At 59.4% G+C, this 22,961-nt stretch overlaps 2 protein-coding genes across 2 annotated transcripts in view; one reads left to right on the top strand and one right to left on the bottom strand.

Annotated features, from left to right (window-relative positions):
* Positions 1 to 741: 741 nt before the first annotated feature.
* LOC138118921 (uncharacterized) lies at positions 742 to 2,432 on the bottom strand. The gene is made up of 2 exons (XM_069030250.1): positions 2,409 to 2,432; positions 742 to 1,194 (listed from the first exon to the last, which is right to left on the bottom strand). Exons 1-2 carry the CDS (start codon positions 2,430 to 2,432, stop codon positions 742 to 744), a joined length of 477 nt encoding a protein of 158 aa, XP_068886351.1.
* A 2,144-nt stretch (positions 2,433 to 4,576) lies between these two features.
* Positions 4,577 to 22,961, top strand: part of NTN3 (netrin 3) — a 33,036-nt gene continuing 14,651 nt past the window's right edge. The window contains exons 1-3 of the mRNA XM_069029749.1: positions 4,577 to 4,635; positions 13,419 to 14,414; positions 20,746 to 20,934. Coding sequence (XP_068885850.1) covers positions 13,448 to 14,414; positions 20,746 to 20,934 — 1,156 coding nt within the window. The 5' untranslated portion in view covers positions 4,577 to 4,635; positions 13,419 to 13,447. The remainder of the gene's footprint in view (positions 4,636 to 13,418; positions 14,415 to 20,745; positions 20,935 to 22,961) is intronic.

Below are 22,961 nucleotides of genomic sequence, written 5' to 3'. Positions count from 1 at the left end.
GGCCTGTGGGACCAGGCAAAGGAAAGAGTCCTCCCTTCTGGCAGTAAACCTCTTCCTTCTCCAGTGAGGAGGTTAAAGAACGACGTGGGGAGGCAGCAGGTAGGGTCTCTTCCCTGCTTGTCTGGAAACATGAGCCTCCACCCCAAGGAGACGTTCCGACACGCCAGGATGGGGCTGGCGCTGCCCGCTGTGACACGTCCTCCTTCCTCGGCGGGGCTGGGCGCTGGATTACAGCTGGAATCCTCTGGCAAGCGAGCGAGCCGCGGGGTGCCGGGCCCCGGTGTCACCGCGCATCCCGCACCCGGCCCCGGTGCGGAGCGGGGACCCCGCGCTGGAGCGGCGGGGCCGGCAGGGGGCGCGCGAGCGCCGCGCACCGACCGCGGGAGGCCCGGGGGTGTCCGGGGGCTCAGAGGGGTGTCCGGGGGCTCGGGGGTGTCCGGGGGCTCAGAGGGGTGTCCGGGGGCTCCGGGGTGTCCGGGGGCTCAGAGGGGTGTCCGGGGGCTCCGGGGTGTCCGGGGGCTCGGGGGTGTCCGGGGGCTCAGAGGGGTGTCCGGGGGCTCGGGGATGTCCGGGGGCTCGGGGGGTGTTTGGAGGTTCGGGGGTGTCCGGGGGCTCGGGGGTGTCCGGGGGCTCGGGGGGTGTTTGGAGGTTCGGGGGTGTCCGGGGGCTCCGGGGTGTCCGGGGGCTCGGGGGGTGTTTGGAGGTTCAGGGGTGTCCGGGGGCTCCGGGGTGTCCGGGGGCTCAGGGAGTGTGCGGGGGCTCGGGGGGTGTCCGGGGGCTCGGGGGTGTCCGGGGGCTCAGAGGGGTGTCCGGGGGCTCGGGGGTGTCCGGGGGCTCGGGGGTGTCCGGGGGCTCAGAGGGGTGTCCGGGGGCTCGGGGGTGTCCGGGGGCTCGGGGGGTGTTTGGAGGTTCGGGGGTGTCCGGGGGCTCCGGGGTGTCCGGGGGCTCGGGGGGTGTTTGGAGGTTCAGGGGTGTCCGGGGGCTCCGGGGTGTCCGGGGGCTCAGGGAGTGTGCGGGGGCTCGGGGGGTGTCCGGGGGCTCGGGGGTGTCCGGGGGCTCAGAGGGGTGTCCGGGATCTCGGGGGTGTCCGGGGGCTCGGGGGGCTGTTTGGAGGCCCGGGGGTGTCCGGGGGCTCGGGGGTGTCCGGGAGCTCAGGGGGTCCGGAGGCCCGGGGATGTCTGGGGGCTCGGAGGGCTGTTTGGAGGTTCGGGGGTGTCCGGGGGCTCGTGGGTGTCCGGGGGCGCAGGGGGGTGTCCGGGGGTTCGGGGGTGTCCGGGGGCTCGGGGAGTGTCTGGGAGCTCAGGGGGGTGTCCGGGAGCTCGGGGGGTGTCCGGGAGCTCGGGGGGTGTCTGGGGGCTCGGGGAGTGTCCAGGGGCTTAGAGGGGTGTCTGGGAGCTCAGGGGGTGTCTGGCGCTGGGTCCAAGCCACTCTGTGGGCAGAAGGCAATGGCCAGGAGAGTCCTCTGCAGGGCTGGGCTGGCTTTGAGCGTGTGCTGCAGGGGGAGGGAAGGGGGGGCGAGGTACAGAGGGCAGGAGGGGGCATCAGCCTGGGGGACAGATGGCTCCAGGAAGGCTTTAGAGACCCTTCCAATTCCTAAAGCAGCTCCAACAGAGCTGGAGAGGGACTTTGCAGTGACAGGACAAGGGGGAATGGCTTCCCACTGCCAGAGGGTAGGGTTAGATGGGATATTGGGAAGGAATTCTTCCCTGTGAGGGTGGTGAGGGCCTGGCACAGGGTGCCCAGACAAGCTGTGGCTGGACTGTCCCTGAAAAGTGCTCAAGTTTGAATGGGGGCCTGAGCAATTTGGTCTAGTGAAAGATATCCCTGCTGTGCAATTGGACTGGAGGATCTTTTAAGGTCCCTCCAACCCATTCTACAACTCTGTATCTGCCCCAGCTGACTTGGTGCCGGTGCTTTTGCTCCAACAGCTTGTGGATGTCTGTGTCCTTTCAGCAATCCTTTGTTGACTGGGAGGCCTGGCTGGCACCAAGTGCTGTGCCTTCATGAGGCACAGGGAGCAGGAATGGATACAGAATGGGAGCTTGCAGCGGACAGAGCTTCCTGCAGACAGCAGGGTGACAAACCACACAGCGTGCTTGCCTTCTCCTCCTCCCAGCCCTGACAGATCTGCCCAGGAAGGCAGTGAGCACTGGGTGATGTCAGCATGCTGAGGAACACCAACAGGGTCTCACAGTCTGATTCCTGCCTCAGTGAGTGTTCCATCCCTGCTGATGTCTGTAGCACTCCCATTTGCCAGACCCCCATTCACATCTTTCTCTCAGACTCTCCATCCTGCGAAGAGGGAACAGGGTTTCGAAACAGGGATTCAGGAAACAGCTTCTGTCCATCTCAGCTGGGCTTTCACTGATGTGAGGCCTGTGGACAGCAGTCCCCAAACTTTTCCATACAGTGGCCAGCACTTCTAACATCATGTTTGGGTCACAGGATGGTGGGGGTCCAATGGCTGTGAAAACAGCAGCACTGAGGTTGTGTTGATGCAGCCCCCCCCCAGCTCAGCACCACCCTGGAGCAGCCAGGCCAGGCTGGCTCAGTATCACAGCTCATGTTCATGGTTGTCCTTGTGTTTCCTGGTGAGGAAAAAGCCTTCTGGTCCATCCCTTGGACAATTCCTGCTTTGTGTCACTTCGGGATCTTCTAGCCATTCCCCATTGTGCCCTACTGCCTTCATCATGCCAGCCTGTCCCTGGTGCCACCCACACTGTCCTGACAACCCTGGCCCTTGCTCTGCCCTGCAGTCTGATCTGATCCCACACAAAGCAAACACTGGTCCTGCACTTGCTTCTCATCTGGGATCTGCATTAGGGCTGCTTTTGTGGCTTCTGTCCTGATTGCCCAGCTCTCCAAATGCACAAGTGTCCCTGAGAGAGACAGGGGGGCTACAAGACACCTGTAGCACTGGACTTGGAGCCTTGATGTTCCCCTGCTCATGGCCTGGGTCTCCTCTGTCCTGTCACCTGGTGGCTTTACCCTTGTTTATCCACTTCCCTGCTGCTGGAATGGGGGGGAAACATGTTTAGTGCAACAAGGCAGAGAGCAGCAAACAGCAATTCCCTTGGGGCTCGTGGCCAGCTGGGGTCTGCTCCTTCAGCGAGCATCTGCCAGCCGGCTGGGAGAGCTGCTCCTGCAACCTGCTGCCCCAGAGCAACAGGATGTGGGTAACTGGGAGTCCCCCGGGAGTGGGGTGATGGTGGGTGGGGGCTTTGAACGTAACGGGTGGGCACTGTGCTGGCACCTTGCCCTTCTTCCCACCTCCGGTGCTGTTTTCAGTCCTCGCATCCATTGCAAAGGCTTTTACAAGAGGATGTTCCCCAGGCCAAACTGGCAGATGTGGGGGCTGCAGGGCTGTGAACGCGGCCCCAGTGCAGGAGGGAATCCAGGTCCGGGTTTCCTGCTCTCCTCCACCGCCTCGCACAAACTGATTAAATTAGTTTCACCTTTTTCGTGCCCCGCTCGCAGGTGGCCTGGGGATAGCGGAGCAGCCCCCCGGGACCAGGCCGGAGGCAGCTGTGCTGGGCACGGAAGTGCCCCGCTCCTCTCTTTTCCTACCCAAAAATCAGAGACCAAGGGCGACTGTGGTGCAACAGCGCGTGAAAAGTCCCTGCACCACGGGATGGAGCGGAGACTCCATCCTCCTCCATAAGAGGAGCTGCTCCCGCCTGGTAAATGCCTCATTTGCTTTGGGAAGCAGAGGGAGAATAACCAGCTGCCTTGACCGCGGCACCGCTGAGCCCTCGGCGTGGTGGGCTCCGGCCCGCAGCCACCCGCACTCGGCGGGGATGGACCCGCTGCGGGCCGAGCGAACTCCCGGGATGCGGCGGGGCTGGCCGGGCGGCAGGTGGGACCGCGGCCACCGGGACCCCCGCGGCGCTGGCCGGCGGGAGGGCTCGGGGCGGCCCGCGGGGAGGGCTGCCCGCCGGCGGGGCGGCCCCGCTTTCCGCCCGGCTCCGGCCCTGCCCGCTGGGCTGCCGGCGGGGCGGAGGGCGGAGGCAGGGCTGGCAGCGGCGGCGGGCGGCGCACACGCACACACCTCCCTGCATGTGATTAAATGGCTCGAAATCTGCTTCTGATTTCCTCGGGGAGGTGACTTTTCCCTTCTTTTCAACCCGGGATTTATTGGAGCCTTTTTACTCCGCGTCCAGGCGGCGGTTGGGGCTCAGTTTCTCCAATTCTTGCTTTTCTTTTCGTTTTTATTTTTTGGTTTTTTTTTTTTTTAAGGGGTGTTTTTCTTTTCCCTTTCCTCTCCTTTTCGCCCTCCCCTGCCGCCTCCCCCCTCCCTCCCGCAGCCGAAGCAGCCGCGGGCGGTACGGTGGAGCGGGCGGGAGCGCGGCCGGCTGCGGGCACGGCGCTGGGACCCGCCCGCACCGCCGGGAGCAGCGCTCCCGCTTTCCACTATTTCGCTTTATTTTGTCCCCGACGCACAATTCCCTGGAAATTTGTTATCACTGCTTTCCCCCCACCACCCTTTTCTTCACTTTTTTTTCCTTTCTTCGTGCTGTGGCCAGCACCGGGAAGGAGCTACCCCTGCCCGCCGTCCGCCCCGCCTCGGCCCCGGCTCCTCTCGCCGCCGCTCCCGGACCTGTCGCCCAGACCGGCCCCGCTACCTGCCCGGCCGCGGTAAGCTGCGCTCCCAACTTCCCGGCGCTCCGGGCTCCCGCTCTCCTCCCCACCGCTCCCTCCCTCGTTGCTTTTTATTCCTCCCTCTCCCCCCGCACTCACCCTCCCTTTATTTCCCTTTCCATCCTTTCACCGCCGAGAACGGGACGTCCCCGCGGTGGGGCCGCCCGCCCGCCGCCGAGCCCCGCTCCCGTCCCCGGGCAGCTCCGGCCGCCGCCGCTCAGCGCTCCGGCCCGGCTCGGCCCGGCCCGGCTCGCTGCCACCGCCCCGCAGAGCCGGCTCGGGGGTTCTCGGCGCTGTACGGGGCCCCGCAGTGCCGCAGCCCGGCGGAGTCCCGGCCCTGCTCAGTGCGGGTGCGGTGCGGGCAGCGGCGGGAGCCCTGCCAGGCCGAGCCCGCGGTGCCAGCCCCGGCTGACCGGGCACGAGGCATGCACGCCGCTCCCACCGAGGCCCTTCTCCGCCTGTGGAGGGCTCCGCCGCACAAAGCCACCTTGACGGGTGGCATCGCCCTTGTCACCATCCCAGGCTTGGGTTCATCACTGGTCCCTTCCCAGCACGGCTGCCCCAAGAGACCTCCCTGCGGGGCGGCTCAGAGGGTCGGTTCCCTTTGGAAACGGCTCCCGTGGGATGTGCTCAGCTCCATTGCGGTTCCGGGGCCAGGCTGGGTGAGACCCTCGGCACCCCCAGCACCCGGCCCTGAGCCACGGCTGGGGTGAGAGCTCTGGCTAGTGAACGTGCGAGCAGGCGGCTTCACGGGAAGAAGGGAAGCTGGGCTGCGTTTGGTGGGTTTGCTTTTGCTTTCCTCTCTTGGAGCTGCTGAAGCCTCATTTCCTCAAAACGCCATCCTACCCACAGCTTCCCTGGCCCACTGGAGAGTGCGTGGGTGGAAATACCTTTCTTGGGATAAGGACTAACTGGTGTGATGGGGATGTGGTGCTTGGCAGGCTGCTGCGTCGCCAAGCACGGTGGATGAGGAAGGCCCCGTGGGCAGGAGCACGAGCTCCTCTGGCAGCACAGTGGTCCTGCTGGCTTGATGCTCATCTGGGCAGCACTTGGGCATGCATACCCCTCTCTCAGGGAGCTCATCCCATGAATGTATGGGATGTAAGCCAGGCTGAGCATCCCCACCTCCATCCGTGCTGTTTGTGTTGGACCTGCAGCCAGGCTGAGACAATACTGAGCGTAGACCTGGATGTGCACATCCTGCATGGCTGGAAATGCCACAGATCCTTCTTCCCTGGCCAAGTTTGCTGTTGCCTATCTCTCAGAGCCAGGAGAGGCTAGAGCCGTCTGTAACCGGTGGAGAGGGATGTGGCTTCAGCTGTGTGCTGGAAACACCCTCCAAGGTGTTTGGATGGATGGAGGGCAACTTTTTTTCTCTTTTTCTGCAATATCCCATTTACAAAACAGAGGGAGCTGCTGTGCTGTTCTGACACCTGTTTAGAGCGGGCTGATGAGGGGACAAGAGATCCAGCAGTCCCAGAACAGGGTGGGCTGCAAGGATCCCAACACTCCTTCCTCTTCCACCTGTGTGTGGAAGGAAGGTAAGTCCCTGCAGAGAAGAGGGCAGGAGTAATGCCAGGTTGGGAAGGAGCTGATGTGTGTCTGCAGGCTCTGGAAGAGAGAAGCCTGGCCTAGGGAAGCAGCTGAGCACAAGATGCTCACCAGAAATGCAAGGTGCTAGGTGTCGAGGCTGAGGAGCGTTTCCTCTGCTCTCTGAGCGCCAGAACGATGGTGTCTTCAGTCTGCGTTGGACAGAATGGAGGTCCCACCTTGGCTGGCTGCTGGCAGAGGTGTGACTCCGAGAGGGGGTTTCCCCAGGCCTGAAGGAGGTGAGCGTCAGTGCACACCTTGGGGTGTGTGCTGAGATATCTTCAACAGGGAAGCAGCCCACCGTGTCAAGGGTGTTGAGGCAGCACCTCTGCCCCGTTCCCCCACCCTGGTTAGTCAGGCCCTGCTCCATAAGGAAGCAATTATTTTGTGCCCCTTCGAGCCCCTCCCTGAGCCTGCGCAGGACACTTGTGCTCGGTATGGAAACGCGACAGATTTTCCATATTCCGCTTTGCCCCGTGATGTTTAAAAACGTACGTGACAGCTTCTTCCTAATGCTGCAGGCTTGGCTGGCACTCAAGCAATAACAGACTGTGGGACACCAGGGGCATGAAATATCGTACCAATAGCCAGAGTGGGGGTAAAAAAAATGAGATGTCAAAGTGCAGTGTGTTTCCAGCCTGTTGTTGTGAGCCATCCTCTGCCCGATGTGAGAGATCTTTCAAAGCCGGCCAAATGTTGTCATCTCTGAATACCATTTTAAATATTCATCCAGACTATTTTCAACATCTGTGCCCGGCATGTTGTGAAAATGCAATGAGGGATGTTATGGAAACCAGACCACTTTATTCTCATATGGAGTGGAAAGGGGTGGAAGCAATGAGGACTTCTGGACTGGAACTGTGAGTCCCTTGCATCCACTGGGAGTAGTGGGAGGAAAACCCTCTGCACCTTGAGGGACGCTGCTGAGACCACACAATAGAGCCAAGCACTGGAGTAGAAATGTGCAAAGGGGTTCAGGAGACTGAGGTGGGGTTAGAGTCGGGTAAAACAACGAACTGGTCAAGATGTAGTAGAGGTTAATAAATTGGGCAGAAAAAAATCATAGAACACCCTGAGTTTGAAGGGAACCACAAGGACCATTGAGTGCAAACGCATCCAGGCAGTGCTTGCTTGCCCTGCTCCAAATGCCTCCTTGAGCTGCTGCTGCATTGGGAGCTTTAGGAGATCTCCAGCTTGCACTAGCTGGGAGACGCAAGAGCGTTGCAGCACAATGGATTCAGGTCCGCCTCACGTGGGTGATACTATGCTGAAGTCTCCTCTCCCGGGAGCACGGCCACCTCTGCCCAGGGCCAGTGGTGATAAGAGTGGGCACGGGGGACCCAGCAGGACACTCATGCTGGGTGTTGGTCCCTCCTTCCTGTGGTCAGCGTGGCTTTTGAGTTACTGAAACTGGCGAGCAGAGATGTGTCCGAGCATCCTGCATTTGACAGCTCCATGCACACAGCTGAGTAGCCTGGGGACTGTTTGCTTTATGGTGGATTTCTTTTTTCTTTTATTTTTTGGTTGTTTTCGATAACCTTGGAAATCTGGGCTCCGTTTCTGCCTTTTGTAACATCAGGCTGCAACTAATTCAAGCCAGGCCAGATCCTGACCACAGGTATGCCAGTGTAAATTTGAATGGAGTTGCTTACGTCTTGGTTTGGCCCGGTGTGAATGGAGTTACTTCGGGCTGATGCCAAAGCACTGAGGTCAGAATCTGGCCCATCCTTTCCTGCGTGCAGTGTAATTTGTACGCGTCTCCTGGCACCGCCGGGGTATCGGATGGCTTGTGTAATTCTGGCTCCGACCTGCCAAGAGTGCATTGCAATATCCATCACCTGCAGTGCCTGCTGCAGGAAGATGCTGCTGTGTAATTGCCCCCCTGAGCTGTGCGTGCAGGGGGCTGAGAGCCCGAGGGGCTGCGTGGAGTGGGCAGCCCTGCGGATGTGGGGCCGTAAGCACTCAGAAGCTTCTGGTACTTCAATATCAGGAGAAATGAGGAAGCTTGTAAAGGAAAGTGAGGCATCTCCTCTGTGCCATTAGCCATGTCCCAAGTGGGCACCGGTTGCTCCATTAGCGGCTGGGAAGGCGATTAGCACTCCCAGCCACACCGCATCCCTCCAGCCCCTCCCAGCACATGCTCCCTCCCTCTGGAAAGCTGAGCCGGACCAGTACCTTGGCTCTGTGGAGTTTTTCCTTTCACTTTAAATACTTCTTGGCTGTGTTTTTATATCCCAGAAACACATGGAATGATTTATCCATGGCCGGAGCAGAGTTTGGGCCTGATTCTGTTTGTTGGGTGGAGGAATTAAGCTTCCCCCAGCTGGCATCAGCATGGTGGGAGAGGGACCTGGGTATCGAGGGATGCTGGCAGCCTCCCAGGATGGATCTTGTTCATGGGCTGGGGCAGAGCTGCAGGGGGTTGCTCCCACAGCATGTATGGCAAGGGAGTGCAGATGCCCTCACTACAAAGGGCCTGTAACAAGGTGAAAATGTGCAGGTTGTAGTAGCAGATACACCCTGGTTAAGGGTTATGTTCTGGTCACTTGTGCCTGGTTTCAGCTTCTCTGAGCACATCATTCCTCTTCTGCTTTGGGTCCTGTCCCACCCCCCCAGTGGCTTCCTTCTCCGAGGGCATCTGAGGTGCTGGTGGGCTTTACTGGGGATGTCACAGTTCAGGAACGAGCAGTCCTCCTGGACCAGTCTTACCAAAGAGTCTTTGTTGTTGGGCCCCCTCAAGTACTCGGGTTCTTTGGTCCTTGCCCAGGAATCTCTGCCTCCTGATCCATGGCTTTTGCTGTGCGTATTTGTACCCCATGCGGGTGGGTGGCTCCGTCCCTGCCCCACACTGGCCCCCAGGACCTTATCTCTGTGCACAGGGCGATGCAGCACCTCACGGCAACCAGCCCTTCCCATCCCAACCAGTTCCAAGTAAGGCCACGTCTTTTCCTCAAGTGAAGCAAGTTCCCCACACACCCTGCTGTCCTGGCCTGGAGGAGAAACGCTGCTGGCTGCACCATGGCAGCAGCCCGGGTGCAGGGGCACCAGCCTGGGGAGCAGCACAGGTCCCTGGCAGGAGGGCAGCACCATTCCCCTGTCATTCCTTGGGCTTTTCCCCTCCCCTTCCAGGGCAGTGCTGGCTGCTCAGCTTTAGCCACCACCTGCCCTCTAAGCCCACATTTTTCCAACAGCAAAGCACCACTCGTGCCTTCCCCTCCACTTTAATTAGAGAAGGCTGCTCCTGTGCTGCAAAGGTCCTGGGATCAAATCTGGTTAATAACCCGCTTCCCTCCCTGCCCTGTGTTGTTCCACCTAATCCTGTAATTACTTCAGCAAAGTTGCTGTGGCCCCGACTGCCAGGTGGTGATCCTGGGCCTGCTGTAGGCACCAGCATCCACATTGTGGGAAGCTTGCTCTCCTTGCCCTGCCTCACCTGCTGCATTTGCCTCATCCATTCGATTTTGGGGACCAAACACCTACCCGGTGGCTCGGCAGCGGGAGACCTGGAGCTCCAGGCACACATCTGCACCCAGCATCACCCTCGGTAGCACTGCCTCCTGGAAAGACGATGGAAAAGGAGCCCACGGTGAGCTGGAGCATCGCCCTGACAAGTCTCCCACAAGGCAGGGAAACACTGCTGGTCGCTCTGGGAAGCGTGTGGTTGTAGAGAGAAGGGGTGTGGAGGTGTTGGATGTGGAAGCTAATTTTTTTTTAAAGCACTTCTGAAGCGCTCCGGCGGCATGACTTCCTTCCAAGCCGCACGGCTGTTAGCATTCCCGGAGTGGAGGAGTGAGGAAATCGCCCACCTCAAAAATGCAGCCGCTTCTGGGGAGGAGCTGGGAGGGCGGCCGCTTCCTCGGGAAGGGTGAGCCCTGCCGCCGCATGCCCCCGGGCCACGGGTGCTGGCAGCCACGCGAGAGCCTCGCTGGGAACACTTTAGGGATGCTGTCCCTGGGAAAGGCACCCCATTGCTCACGTCCCTCCTCATGCCAGACCCAGGAGCGTGCTGGGCTGGATTCGGCATCCAGGGCTCATCCCAATTCTCTCTGCTTAGTCAGCAATGTCTCCATTTGATCTGAACGGGGGCAGCAAAGATGGGAAGCGGAAAGGGGAGGGAGTGGGGGGGAAGATGGGGGCCAGGGAGAGAAATACCCACTCCCAGGCCTCTCTGGCAGCTTGCCGGCAGTCCCGGGGTCATGCTGAATATGCATAAAAGGGAGCAGATTGCAGCTTGCCCTCCTCTCCAATACGGAGGTGAGGCCCACGGAGACCACTGGCCCCAGCTCTCTTTCAGTGGGATAATGGGGTGAGCTGAGCACGGAGCGTGTGTGCCTGTGTGTGGTCCTGCAGATGATAATGATTTCCACTCATGCCCTGCCTCCGCAGCCTGATGTGCTGCTGGGCGAGCGTTGGCTCTCTGATGGCTGCTCCCCAGCAGCAGAGCCACCAAAACTTTGGCACTGAATCTCAGGGACTTGTGCCTTGGTAAGGCTGGCAGGAGGGACAAAGCTTCCCTTGGGGACAGGGAGGGTGTGCAGGAGATGCTCATGCCCCCGTGTAGGCCTACACCAGTAGTAACCTGGTCCTGGGTCCTAGACCTGCCGCTCCAGTGCCCGTAACAGCTTCACCTGTGGCCTCTCCTCTGGCTACCAGAGATGCTGCTGCTGTTGCTTTCCCCTGGGCAAGGGTTTCCCCACACCTTTATGTCTTACCAGACAGGAAATTAAAAGGCCTTTGCTTGAGCATGTCCCTACTCCTGTCACCTTGGTGCCACACAGCAGAGAGGGGGTGCAGGAGACTCTTTGTTGGCAGGGTTTAGCAGATGCCTTGCTCCATACATGCTGATTCTCCCTGGGGTGGATGGATGCAGCTGCTGAGGACCCCTGGGGGTTTCTCCTCTCTCCTCCTGGCACAGAGGTTTTCCCACAGGGTTGTCTCCCTGCTAGTGCTGCCCTGTGGGTGGTGGGATGGGAGGTGATGGCTGCAGCACCTGATTGTGTGCCATCTGTGGGATGTGCAGTGGCAGGGGGACAATGACAGGGAGAGGGCTGGCAGCACCACAGGGCCGAAGGTGCTGTGCTGGCTTCTGCAAGTACGTGCACGGCCGGGTCTTGCTGGCCATTGAGAGGGGTCCATCAGCACCTTGCAGCCCCTTTGCTGGGTGGGAATACAGGCGCAGGGCTCTGCCAGTGGGCTGGCAGGGGCTCGTACCCACTGTGCACTGCTCAGCACCAGGCAGGGGCTGGGGATCACCCTGTCAGGATTGTATTGGGGGATTAACCAGCTGCAGCCTCTGCTCAACAAGCAGATCTGGCAGCAGCCATGGCTTCATCTCCTGCCCACGAGGCAGCTGCTGCAGTGGGGCTGGGAATCCCAGCGGGGCCCTGTGGGCTGCCTGCGGCAGGGGATGCTCTTCACTGCCTGGTGCCCGTGGCATGGCACCGCCTCTGCATCCCTGCAGTCTCTAACCTTGCAGCCACACTCCTCAAGTAGCGGGTTCTCGATGCTCTGGGCACTCCAGGGACAGAATCCTATGTCTTGCTGGCAGTCAAGTCACCAAGCCGCTGGCTGATGCGTCCCCAAAAGGCTCTGCAGCACTGTGGTAAAGCTGGAACTGTGCTGCTGGGGCAATGCAGGGACCACCAAGGGAGCTGCCAAATTTTCACAGCACAGAAGTGGCAAGGGCAGGTTTTGCCCTGGGGGAGATGTACCAGGATGGGCTGAGACCCCTGTCCCTGTTGCTCCTGTGGCAGGCACAGGCTGTGGCTGCTGGGCTGACCGTGGCTGGGCAGGGAGGAGCTTCCCCTCATTAGTGGTTTGGCAGCCTGGAGAGGCAGCTTTCTTCCACAGTCACGGCTCCTTTTCCTTTGCAAAATGGAATAACAAACCAAAAACAAGGTCCTGGATCATTGAAATGGGTTGTTCCTTGGAGCCTCCTTTGGCCTGAGTGGGCAGCTGGACAGGCAGGAGTGGCACTGGGGCTGGAGCTGGGGATACTGGGCTGGGTCATGCAGGGCTTCATTCCTCAGAGAGAAACACAAGACATCTGGTAAGGATTTACTAGTGGGAGAGGGGACGATCGGGGGATCCCCTCCTCCTGCCTGCTCATGGCGTTGGGCTGGTTGAGGCTGGACAACTTGGCTTTGGCTCAGCACAAGCCATGGGATGGCAGGGCTGATGCCACCCACCCATCCAGGAGGCTCAGGGGTCTGCTCTGGTAAGAATGGGACATGGCCAATCTGCATTGTGTGGGAGGTCCTTCACGCAGTCCCAGCCAGCAGGAGGGAATGTGACCTCCAGACCTCTTCCACTCTTCAAGCCAGTAACTCAGGAGATGGGCCACATCCCCTGGGAGCCACTAAGCTCCCTGGCCCTGTGCTGCAGCTGCTGGCAGAGGAGCCCAGACAGGTCCTGCATTTGGTTCTGGCCTTTCCCCCAGTCAACAAACACACCAGATCCAGACCTGGATTTCTTGGGGGTGAGGCCAGAATAACTTCCTTTTCTACTGGGTAGTGTGGCAAAGGAATTCGGAGGCGATCCGGGCCCTGGCTTGGAGAAGGCACTGTGCCCATAGCCAGCAAGGAAAGTGGTGCTGTGCTCAGGAGCCCCGGGTCTTCATCCCAACAAGTTCCTGCCTCTTGCACAATGTGCCTTCAAGGTGTTTTTGCTGCTGTCTGTTTCTCCTGCTCTGTCAGGAGCTATTTTGTGCCACAGGTGGATCACTTGGGATTTGCAGCTCCAGTTGCATCCTAAAGATCTCCCCTCGCTCTTCCCCACCACCAGCCCTTGTCAGCCATGCAGTGACAGAGCCTCTGAGCTGTGTGTGACAGCCAGGGCTACTGGCAGGCAGGAACATTCCTGTCACCCCAGGACACTTTGTAAGAGGCATGGGAAGGGCTGTACCCTGATTTCAACTTCCTCCATCCAAAGCTCAGGTCCTTTTCCCATTTCCATGGTATTTCAGTCCTGCTGATGAGCGGTGAGGGATTGGTGTGGAAGAGGCAACACGAAGTAATTGCCTCCCTGCCCTGCTCCCAGGACACCGCATCAGTGGTATGGGGTGGGAAGATGGGTACAGGTGATGGGCCAGACACGGGGGAGTTTTCCATCCCTTCCCAGCCCTCCCAACATGGGTGGTGCTGTGGCCATGACACTGCTGGTGCCACTCACTGTTGTTGTTCTTCCTCCAGGGAGGAGCCACTTCCCTCTCCCCAGAAGGATGGAGGTCCTGCAGCTCCTGCGCCTGTTCCTCACCACTGCCATGCTGGGCCTGTCCCAGACAGTGAACCCCTTCGTGGCCCAGCAGACCCCCCCAGACCCTTGCTACGATGAGAGCGGTGCTCCTCGACGCTGCATCCCTGAATTTGTCAATGCTGCCTTTGGGAAGGAGGTTCAAGCCTCCAGCACGTGCGGGAAGCCCCCGACTCGGCACTGCAACGCCTCGGACCCCCGCCGAGCCCACCCACCTGCCTACCTGACTGACCTCAACACGGCCTCCAACATGACCTGTTGGCGCTCGGAAACCCTCCACCACTCACCCCAGAACGTCACCCTCACCCTCTCCCTTGGCAAGAAGTTTGAGGTGGTCTACGTCAGCCTCCAGTTCTGCTCGCCCCGGCCCGAGTCCACCGCCATCCTCAAGTCCATGGACTACGGCAAGACCTGGGTACCCTACCAGTACTACTCCTCCCAGTGCCGTAAGATCTACGGCAAGCCCAGCAAAGCCACCGTCACCAAGCAGAACGAGCAGGAGGCCCTGTGCACCGACGGCCTCACCGACCTCTACCCACTCACCGGGGGGCTCATCGCCTTCAGCACCCTCGACGGGCGACCCTCGGCCCAGGACTTCGACAGCAGCCCCGTGCTCCAGGACTGGGTGACGGCCACCGACATCCGCGTGGTGTTCAGCCGCCCGCATCTCTTCCGTGACCTGGGCACCCGGGACGCCGGCGAGGAGGAGGGGGGCACCGGCTCCACCCCCTACTACTACGCGGTGGGGGAGCTGCAGGTCGGCGGGCGCTGCAAGTGCAACGGGCACGCGGCGCGCTGCGTCAAGGACAAGGAGCAGAAGCTGGTGTGCGACTGCAAGCACAACACGGAGGGACCCGAGTGCGACCGCTGCAAGCCTTTCCACTACGACCGGCCCTGGCAGCGGGCCAGCGCCAGAGAGGCCAACGAGTGTCTGGGTAAGGCGTTTTTAAACATCTTTGTTTTCTGCGGCTGAAATGCTAAAACGGGTCATCAGGGTAGGAAGCGATGGGTGCTGAGCCAAAGCAGTGGGATGTGCTTGTCCAGAGATCCTGGGGAGCATCCTCTGTGCTGGAGGATTGGAAAAGGCTCAGCCATCTACCCTGTCTCTGCTGCAGGTGTCCTGTAAGAGATGCAGTGGTTCAGCCGTGAGCCAAAGCACCAAAACCCTCCCAAAAAGCACTGGTGTCTACCAGCCAGTCAGCAAACCTCAAAGTGGGATGCCCAGCTGGGATTGTTTCCCTTGGGCAGCAAACCAGCTGGAGGGGCTGGAGGGGCAATCACAGCAGTCCCCTGGGAGATGTGCTTGGGGACAGGGAGCAGGCAGAAAAACCTGGCAGAGGTTGCGGAAATATCCCAATTCAACATTTCATCCTTCATGTTCAGTCTGTGTGGTGGTTTTGTCTGTCCTTGCAAAGGTTTCCATAAGCTAAAAATGTTGTCACCAAAATGAAACCAAAATTTCCAAAACATCAAACTGCTACTACTTGGCTGTCCTGCTCATGAATCTTTGTGGTATTTTGGTGGAGACTTTTGCCTTTTGTGCTGGTTTGGGATGGGGCTGGGGGATGCCAGAGCCCTGTGAAGGTCTGGGGAGGGAGGAACAGCCTTTCCCTTCTCCTGGACCAGAGCCCGGGTCTCAGGGGGTGGCAGGAGGATGGAGACAAGGGAAAGCTGTACCATTAATCAGCCTCTGAAAGGCTCAGTGGATGTGCCAGAGGTCAGAAGGACTTGTTAGTATTTGTGATCGATGTCTTGTTGAGAACCCAGATGTCCGCTTCAATATATACATGTTACAGCGGATTTCTTCTAAGAATGGCTAAAAAGGCAGTGGATTCAAAGCAAGTGCTGGAGCTGATGCTTTAAGCCACCTCGTGCCCTGTGGGAATGCGTCAGCTCTTGTGTTTTTCCACTTGTTCCAGAAAGATGAGTTTTGGAGCTCAGAAAAAAACCCTCCACTTTGCACCCTCCCAGGGCTGCTGCGGGTCGGGCAGGGGAGGCCTCCAGCAGGTGCGTGAGCCCGCGGAAACCCCCAGGACACAAGGCGGACCTCACCCCGCTGGCTGCCCCCCTTGCGGCCCCCCTCTGCACCTGCCTCACTGCCACGTCCTCCAGTAAAGCAGCACAACAGCAGTGGAGGTGGCTCTGCTGGCACAAAAGGGGTTAAACCAGAGGAGGCTCATTTTTGAGGCGCATCTGCAGGTTTTCTGTCCATCTCGTCCAGGGCGGGGTGAGACTCCCTTGCTCTGAGCATCCTGCCCCCAGCTGCGTCACCCTTTTGGCAGATGGAGCTGAAAAGATAAACGAGGGAGGGAAGAGGAGGCGGGGCCGCAGCGCCATCCCTTCAAGCCCCCCCGACAGCCCCACACACAAAGACCCTTCCCCGAGCTGCGTGTGAAAGTAGTTTTTTCCTGTTGATTCGCTCCCCTTCTTTCTCCTTTTCCCCTCTCGGGCTTTGTGCCGTCTCTGAAGGGACCTGAAAGAGCTTCTCCATCACCCGCCTTCGAAGGGCTTAGCGGCTGAAAGCTGGATTAGCTCCCCGAGCCTTCCCCTCTGTGCCTTTCAACAATGACATCTCCCCAGCCAGCACGAACAGACGCAGCAATTAGCACCAATTAAAAGGAGAGGCTGCCCGGGAAGTTCCCTTTGCTCAGCCTGGGGGCTGCGGGGTTTCGGACTCTGTCCTGTGGTCAGACAGCGGTGATGCTGGCTCGTGGTGGTGGATGGCAGGCGTGGCTGGCAGTGGGGAGGAAGAGGAGGAGAGTGGGTGGGTGCCGGAGCTTGGCAGCTCAGTGACAGCCCAGGGGCAGGGTGGGGGATCGCAGCACCCTAAAAGGCAGTGAGCACGGATCCGTGGGGCTGGTACAGCTTCAGGTCATGTTGGGGTATGTCAGCTCTTGGCTCTGTGCTCCCCAGCACTCTGCATGGGGGTTTGACTCAGTCCAGTGCACGGGAGTCTCTGCCTGCTCCAGCATGGGGACAAACTGATGTCCTGCAGCATGGCACGATGCTGGGACATCCATCCATGCAGCTGGAAGTGAGGACAAACATTTGTTGTTTCACCAGGGTTTTTGCCTCTGGGAAATGAACAGGTGAAACAGCCAAGTGCTACCTGGGCTCTGAGCATTGGCACAGGGCACAGCCCCACCATGGCCGCCATAGGGCGACTGTGGCCTTCGTGGGGACATCTCTGTGCTGCACTGAGGGGGTCGGTGTGAGTTTGGCAAGCAGGGAGGTTTGGGGCTGTCGCAGCCAGGACAGTGACAGTGGATTTGCCAAGCTGCTGGCTTGGCAAGGGGGCACGGTGCCAGCTTTGTGGCACACAGAGCATGGGCCCGTGCCTGGTGGTTTCAGGCCATCAGTCCACAGGCCCAGGAGGCTCCCCTGACACCCCATCGGGGCTTCATGTCCCACAAGCAGCTTGCCCTGCCGGTATTGGGATGCTCTGTGTGTCCTCTGGTGTGTCCAGGGCAGGGAGGAGGGACATGTCCCCATCCACGTATTCCCCGAGCTTTTAGCCTGGGACAGGCGGCATGAAGGATGATCCCAGCAGCGTGGCCGGCAGGAGCAGGATTGCCAAAATCCTGGGGACCCCCCATCTTTATCTCTGCAGACTCACACCTCCTCCTCCCTCCCCCCATCACTGCTGCCCGTTCCAGCCCGCACCCACGAGCTGCTGGGGGCAGCCCGGCCCCCAAACACCCGGCCCGGGGAAGGAGGGGAAGCGGATTAGCACGAGGCAGCCACTGGAAGTAATTGATGCACTCGCTGGTGATGCGGGAGCTCTTGTTCCCTTTGTGGCCGCCGCGGCAGGAGCACTCTCCGGAGCACCGGGATAATGCCCGGGGCTTGCTTTGATCCGGGGCCTCGGCGGGGAAGAGGCGGCGCTCTCCCGGGAAGACCTCGCAGGCTGCTCGGGGGGGATGTGGCGATCCAGCCGGGATGCCGGTGCCTGAAAACACCAGTCCCCGGAGCGGGTGGGATTTGGAAGATCACATGTAATTCCCTTGTGTCCTGTGCCCCTTCCCGTACGTTTGCCCCTTCCCTTGGGAATTCCCCTGACAGGGCTCTCTGCGCCTGCTCCCCAGTCGATGTGCTGGAAACCAGTGAGTTCCCAGCAGCATCAGCCACGGTCCTTCCCTGGGGAGAGCAGGGGGAAGGGCGATGGCTTTGGGAGGTGGGCAAGCAGAGTGCGTGCCCCTGCCACCCCCGCCTGGGCAGTATCCCAGCGGATCTGGAGTGCAGGAGAAGGCAGCCACGCCGGCAGAGGAGCTTTACGCTTGTCTGACCATCCTGAGTCCTGCTCCTCCCGGGATGGGGCTGGAGTGCCTCAGCCTTGTCCCTCGCAGCCCCCTGGGGAGGGCTCTGTCCTGCTTCTCCTCCTGCTTCTCGGCAGCAGCAGAGCGAGTCCTTCTCTCCCAACGCCTTCCCCAGGATGCAGGGACAGTGTGGATGGGTGGGAAGGGGCTGTTCTGGTCTGGGCTCCCGTGGAACCGAGAGGTGCAGCCTCATCGTGCCCTGTGTCCCAGCCGGGCTGTCCTCCAGCCAAAGCAGGGGCGTAGCTCAAATCTGCTGCGGGTTGGCAGCAGCAGCCGGTCTAGGGTTTCGCTGATCCGACTGCCTTCCGTAATTATTCCCAGGGAACTTGTAGGGGCGGTGAGCCTCTCTCCTGCCCTGAGGGCTCCCCTGCCTGCCCCACGTGTGCCTCGGTGCATGGCGCTGCCGGTCCCGTGCCAGGGTCTCTCTCCCAAAGCCCTTCGTGCCGTCATTCCAGGCTCCTACATCTGCAGCAAGCCTGGAGGAAGAGAGGTTTTGGGGTGGCCAGGGCCTGGGAAGGGGTTCAAACACCATCAAAAGGGAGACAAAAAGTTGCTCCATTGCAAGGTGTCAACGTTTAATTAGTCTATTATTGCAAATTATTAGATCTTGTGATTGTTTAATTGATCATATGATTGTTTAATTGGGCATACTGTACAAGGGCGGAAGCGAGCTACCAGGTAATTAGCTCCAAACTGTGCAATTAAATTCTTATTAATACCCCAAACAGCAGGGAACATTCAAGCCTTTAATTAGTGATTAACAGGAGACAGACAGAGCTTACAACTGCCTCAGTACTGAGGAACAGTGAGAGTATTTAGCTGGGTAAGAGGGGGACCTGTCTGCCCCGATTAGCTCTGGATGGCTGCGCCGGGGGGTGAGGGGAGTGTCAGACGTGCTGGTGTGACCCTGTCCCTGAGTAGGGACAGCCACCCAACCCAGCATGGCCAAGCCCAGCCAGGTGCCCCTGTTGGCTCCAGAACCCCGGCTTGGCAGTTTCCCGACAGCCGGCCCAGAGCAGGCAGCACCGCTGCCTGAAGGAGAGGGGACCATGCTGGGCTGCCAGGGGAGATTTCTTCCCCAAACCCAGCTCCTGGGAGGATCAGAGGGTCTGCAGCGTGTTCCCAGGGAAAGGTGGCCCTGGGGCTGATCAGGACGTGCCAGGGTCAATGATGCCCGGAAAAGGCCCCACCAGTTACTCTCTCACCAATTAAACTGGATGCAGAGAGGACCAGCGCCGAGGGCAGCGAATCATTTACCCAGCTGTTCTCCTCCACTGCCCATCACCTCCCATCTGGGCTGCCAGCCCCTCTCCTTCCCCAGAGGATGCTGGGGGCGTTCCGAGAGGGACACAAAACTGCCTTTTGGGATGACCCCACTTGCCTTTCACTGCTGCAAGGGGATAACAAGGCCCCTCTCCTCCCAAAAATTGCTCGTTTGCCACAGTTCTGTAGCAAAAACCACCTTGTCTTGTCCCTGTCCCATTATCTGGAGAGTGCAAGAGCACCCTGGGTGTGAGGATACTTCGCTGTGTCTCTTCCAGCCCTGGCAAAGCCTGTTGGAATGTCAGCATCCCCAGTCCAGCAGCATCCTGTACTACCTGGGGCCTTGGGCAGTATTTGCTGCTTTCCCTCCACACACTGCAACCCAGAATTTGCCTTAAAAATCCCTATTTTCCAGTGGCACCAGGGAAAAAGTAAATAACTCAAAAGGCACCAGCCCCTGAAGGTACCTACGGCCACACCGGGTGTTATTTTGATGCCTGCCATGTGATTTCTCACTAATCCCATAACTCGGGGGAGCTCTGGGGGCAGCTGAGGTTGGAGTGTGCTGGCACTAACCTTCCGCTCAACTCAAGCCTCCAAAAAGCTCTTTTTTACGGTTGGGGTTTGCTCTGACTTTCTCCCCGCAGCGTGTCCGTGGCCGGAGCGCCGGGGCAGCCGGGGGAGCGTTTGATCTGTGCGGGGTGAAGCTCCCACTGGCGCTGCTGGCTGCGGGGAGGCAACTTCACACGGCCGCCAAGCCAGGCCCAGGCAGTTAAATCTGGGCTGACACGTTAATGAATTTCACAGTACGCCTGGAAAAGCTCTCACCCAACCTCAATTTACCAGCACGGGGAGGGGGCCGGGGCTGGGGGAGCGGGGCGCCACGTTTTGCCAAAGGAAATCTTGTTCCCATTATCTTTTTGCAAGTGTGTTAAGCGGGAATGGGCAGGGCTTTGCCTTTTTATCTCGCACACGTGGAATTGGCCAGGAGGGCTCTGTGCTTCCTGGGGCTAATTTGTGCGTGCACATGTAAGGGTGTGCAGATGTTTCTGTGCACATCTGTGTGTGTGCCTGCCTGTGGGCACACGTACGGCTCTGGGGGTACTTTGGTGCACGTCTGTGGGCACACACGTGCACGTGTCAGAGTGCACATGTGCTTGTGTATGCACACGCAGGGGTGTGAGCACACAGGGGCTGCTCGGGGGTCTCTCCGTGTGTGTGGCTCATAGATAGAGCTGTAAATATAAAGAGCTGGGGGCTCGGTTGCAGGGAGGGCTGTCACACACCCTGGCATGAGGTGGGTGGTCCTGCTGGAAGTCTGGGTGGGCTCTGTCACCAGAGCCAGTTGCCTGGGAAGGGGCAGGGGAACCGTGGGGCTGCAAGTGCCCAGCTGGCACTGCCAACCCCCCAGCTGCTGCCCTCCGTCCCACTCTTGCTTGCCTTCAGCTGAGTGGTGCCAGTTCCTGCATGTGCCCCTTCTCCTCTGCCCTGACCTCGCAGCACCGGCCCCACGGGGTGGTGAATGCTGCACATCTGGATGGCACGTTGGGATGAGCTGTGCTGTGCTGTGTCCATCCCAATCCCAGCACAGCCCCCCACCGCAGTGGGGGACACCAGGGCAGCTCCAGCCCATGCAGAGGGTCCTGGGTTTCACCTTCAGCCCTCATCCTCTCCCCTTCCCTCGCAGCCTGCAACTGCAACCTGCACGCGCGGCGCTGCCGCTTCAACATGGAGCTGTACAAGCTGTCGGGGCGCAAGAGCGGCGGCGTCTGCCTCAACTGCCGGCACAACACGGCGGGCAGGCACTGCCACTACTGCAAGGAGGGCTTCTACCGCGACCTCAGCAAGGCCATCACCGACCGCAAGGCCTGCAAAGGTAAGCTGGGGGGTCTCTGTGGGAGTAGAGGGGTGAGAGAATCTCTCTCGGTCCCCTTGCTCTCCCTTCCCATCCTCGGGATGTTCCTCTGCTCACTCTGGCAGCTGCAGGTCAGCTCCAGCCTCCACCACCCTGAGCACCTCTACCTATTACAGCTGGTGATGGGGGTCAGTGGCTCTGACCCAGGAAGAGATGACCGGTCCGGGGAGATGGTCCCAAAAGGAATCGCCTTCCTGAGGCCCAGTGTCTTCCCTCAGCTGCTGGCAGGAGGGCCCTTGCAGAGGCTGTCAGCTCTTTAGTGATTGTCAGCTCGTGATTCCAGCTCAGCTCTGCAGGGCAGCTTCCAGGCCAAGCCAGACCAGAGAGAGACAAGAGGCTCGTGTGGCTGGTTCTGCACGGAAGGAGCTTTATTGTTGGTCCCCTCCGGCAAAGGGGAAAGCCAGGGACGAGAGCTCTCCCTCACAGGGGCAGAGGGCTTAGCTTTTATAGGGATACAGGGCATGGATAAAGGCCAATGGGTTACAAAGGATCTGCACAGGGTCTCCTAAAGGATTGTGGGTCTGTCTTTTCTCACCGTGACCAAAGCAGTGGTTGCCTTTCCAGGGAGTCCTGCTGGGCGATTGCGAAATCTCTTATCTCAGCAGAGATCCCTCCAGGGCAGGGGCTGAGCACACCCCACCTCTACCACCCCAAGGGCACCAGGGAGGGATAGCGCTTTGAGCTCGGCATCAACTCGAGGTGGAGCAGGATGACAGGAAGGGAGAGAGCAGATTGCCAGGAGCCTGGGAAGGTTCTGGTGTGTTGCAGTTACCACCTCCATTGGTCAGTGTTTGGAGAGATGCTGGGGAGGTGCTGAAGCAGACGTGACTAGATGTGCTGGAAACCTGTCTCTGATGTGGATGTTGTCTGGGATATAGACATGCTTGGAGCATGGGTTCCCTGCTCTGGAGAGCTGGGGATGCTGGTGGAAGTCACATCTCCCAGGTGGGCTGTGGGCCAGGACCCCACATTGTGGTTTTCAGCTATGGGGTGGCTCTTGGGACCTGTTTTTGGGGAGATGCTGAACACTGTGGCTCCTGGTAACTAGCCTTGAGCTGGCCAGCAGCCACGCTGGCTCCAAGCCATCAAACTGCAGCTTGACCTCTCAAGGTCCCCAGCTTATGCCAAACATCATGGGACCTCTACCTCTCCTCTCCCTTCTCTAACTCCTGGCCAAGCCTGCCTGGTTCCTCTTCCCTCTCCCTGATCAGCCTGTCTGTGGAGCCTTTTCAAAACAATGTTTTCACTGAAGAATTTGAGATAACAAAGCATCTTGCCTGTCCCCACGGTCTGGTCAAGTCCAGACTGGAACATCAAATGGGCGGGAAGTCAGCCACGGCTGTTTAGAGGCTGAGAACTCATCCCTGATCCCTGTTTTTCTGTCTTTGATTGTGAGTCCCTCCTGGAAGGGAGCACAGTGTCCCTCTCAGATCTCTCTCCAACGCATTTTGCAGCCGTGTGGGCACTGGGCACCTTCACTGCTGTAAGAACATGATGCTTGTGCATTTATGTAGGGCCTACAGCAACTACCGGAGCTGCTTTGGGACCATTAAAGTTGTGGCCATGGACCTGAATTGAAGGATTTGACTTGTGGGGTTCCCCTGTCAGGTGCATTAGTGCTGTTGGAGGTCTGGCTCATTCGTGTTGGGATATAATAAATAATATAATAAATTGTCTGTGCAGTGCCAGTGGCCTCTCCTCATCCTTGCCCCCCTGGAATGTTTGAGGGGATGGGGTGCAGGGAGAAACTTCCCACGTTTGCGCAGTGTCACAGCGGGAGCGGGACTGAGCAGGCACTGGCAGGAGGAGCCCTACCTGCAGCCAGCTCGTTAGCAAACCAAACTAATCATTTTCAACAACCCAAGCAGCTGACTTGACTTGTCCCCCTCACAGCCCGTGTTCCCAGCTGTTTCCACCCCACGGCCTTAGCCAAGCCATGCCACAGCCCCTGGCAGCAGCCAGGTTTTCCCTTTGATGAAGATTGTGTC

This window comes from Aphelocoma coerulescens, chromosome 14, assembly GCF_041296385.1.
Source record: "Aphelocoma coerulescens isolate FSJ_1873_10779 chromosome 14, UR_Acoe_1.0, whole genome shotgun sequence".
Classification (NCBI taxonomy): domain Eukaryota; kingdom Metazoa; phylum Chordata; class Aves; order Passeriformes; family Corvidae; genus Aphelocoma; species Aphelocoma coerulescens.
Note: the sequence above shows the minus strand (reverse complement) of the source record. Positions and strands in the feature narration are given on the sequence as shown.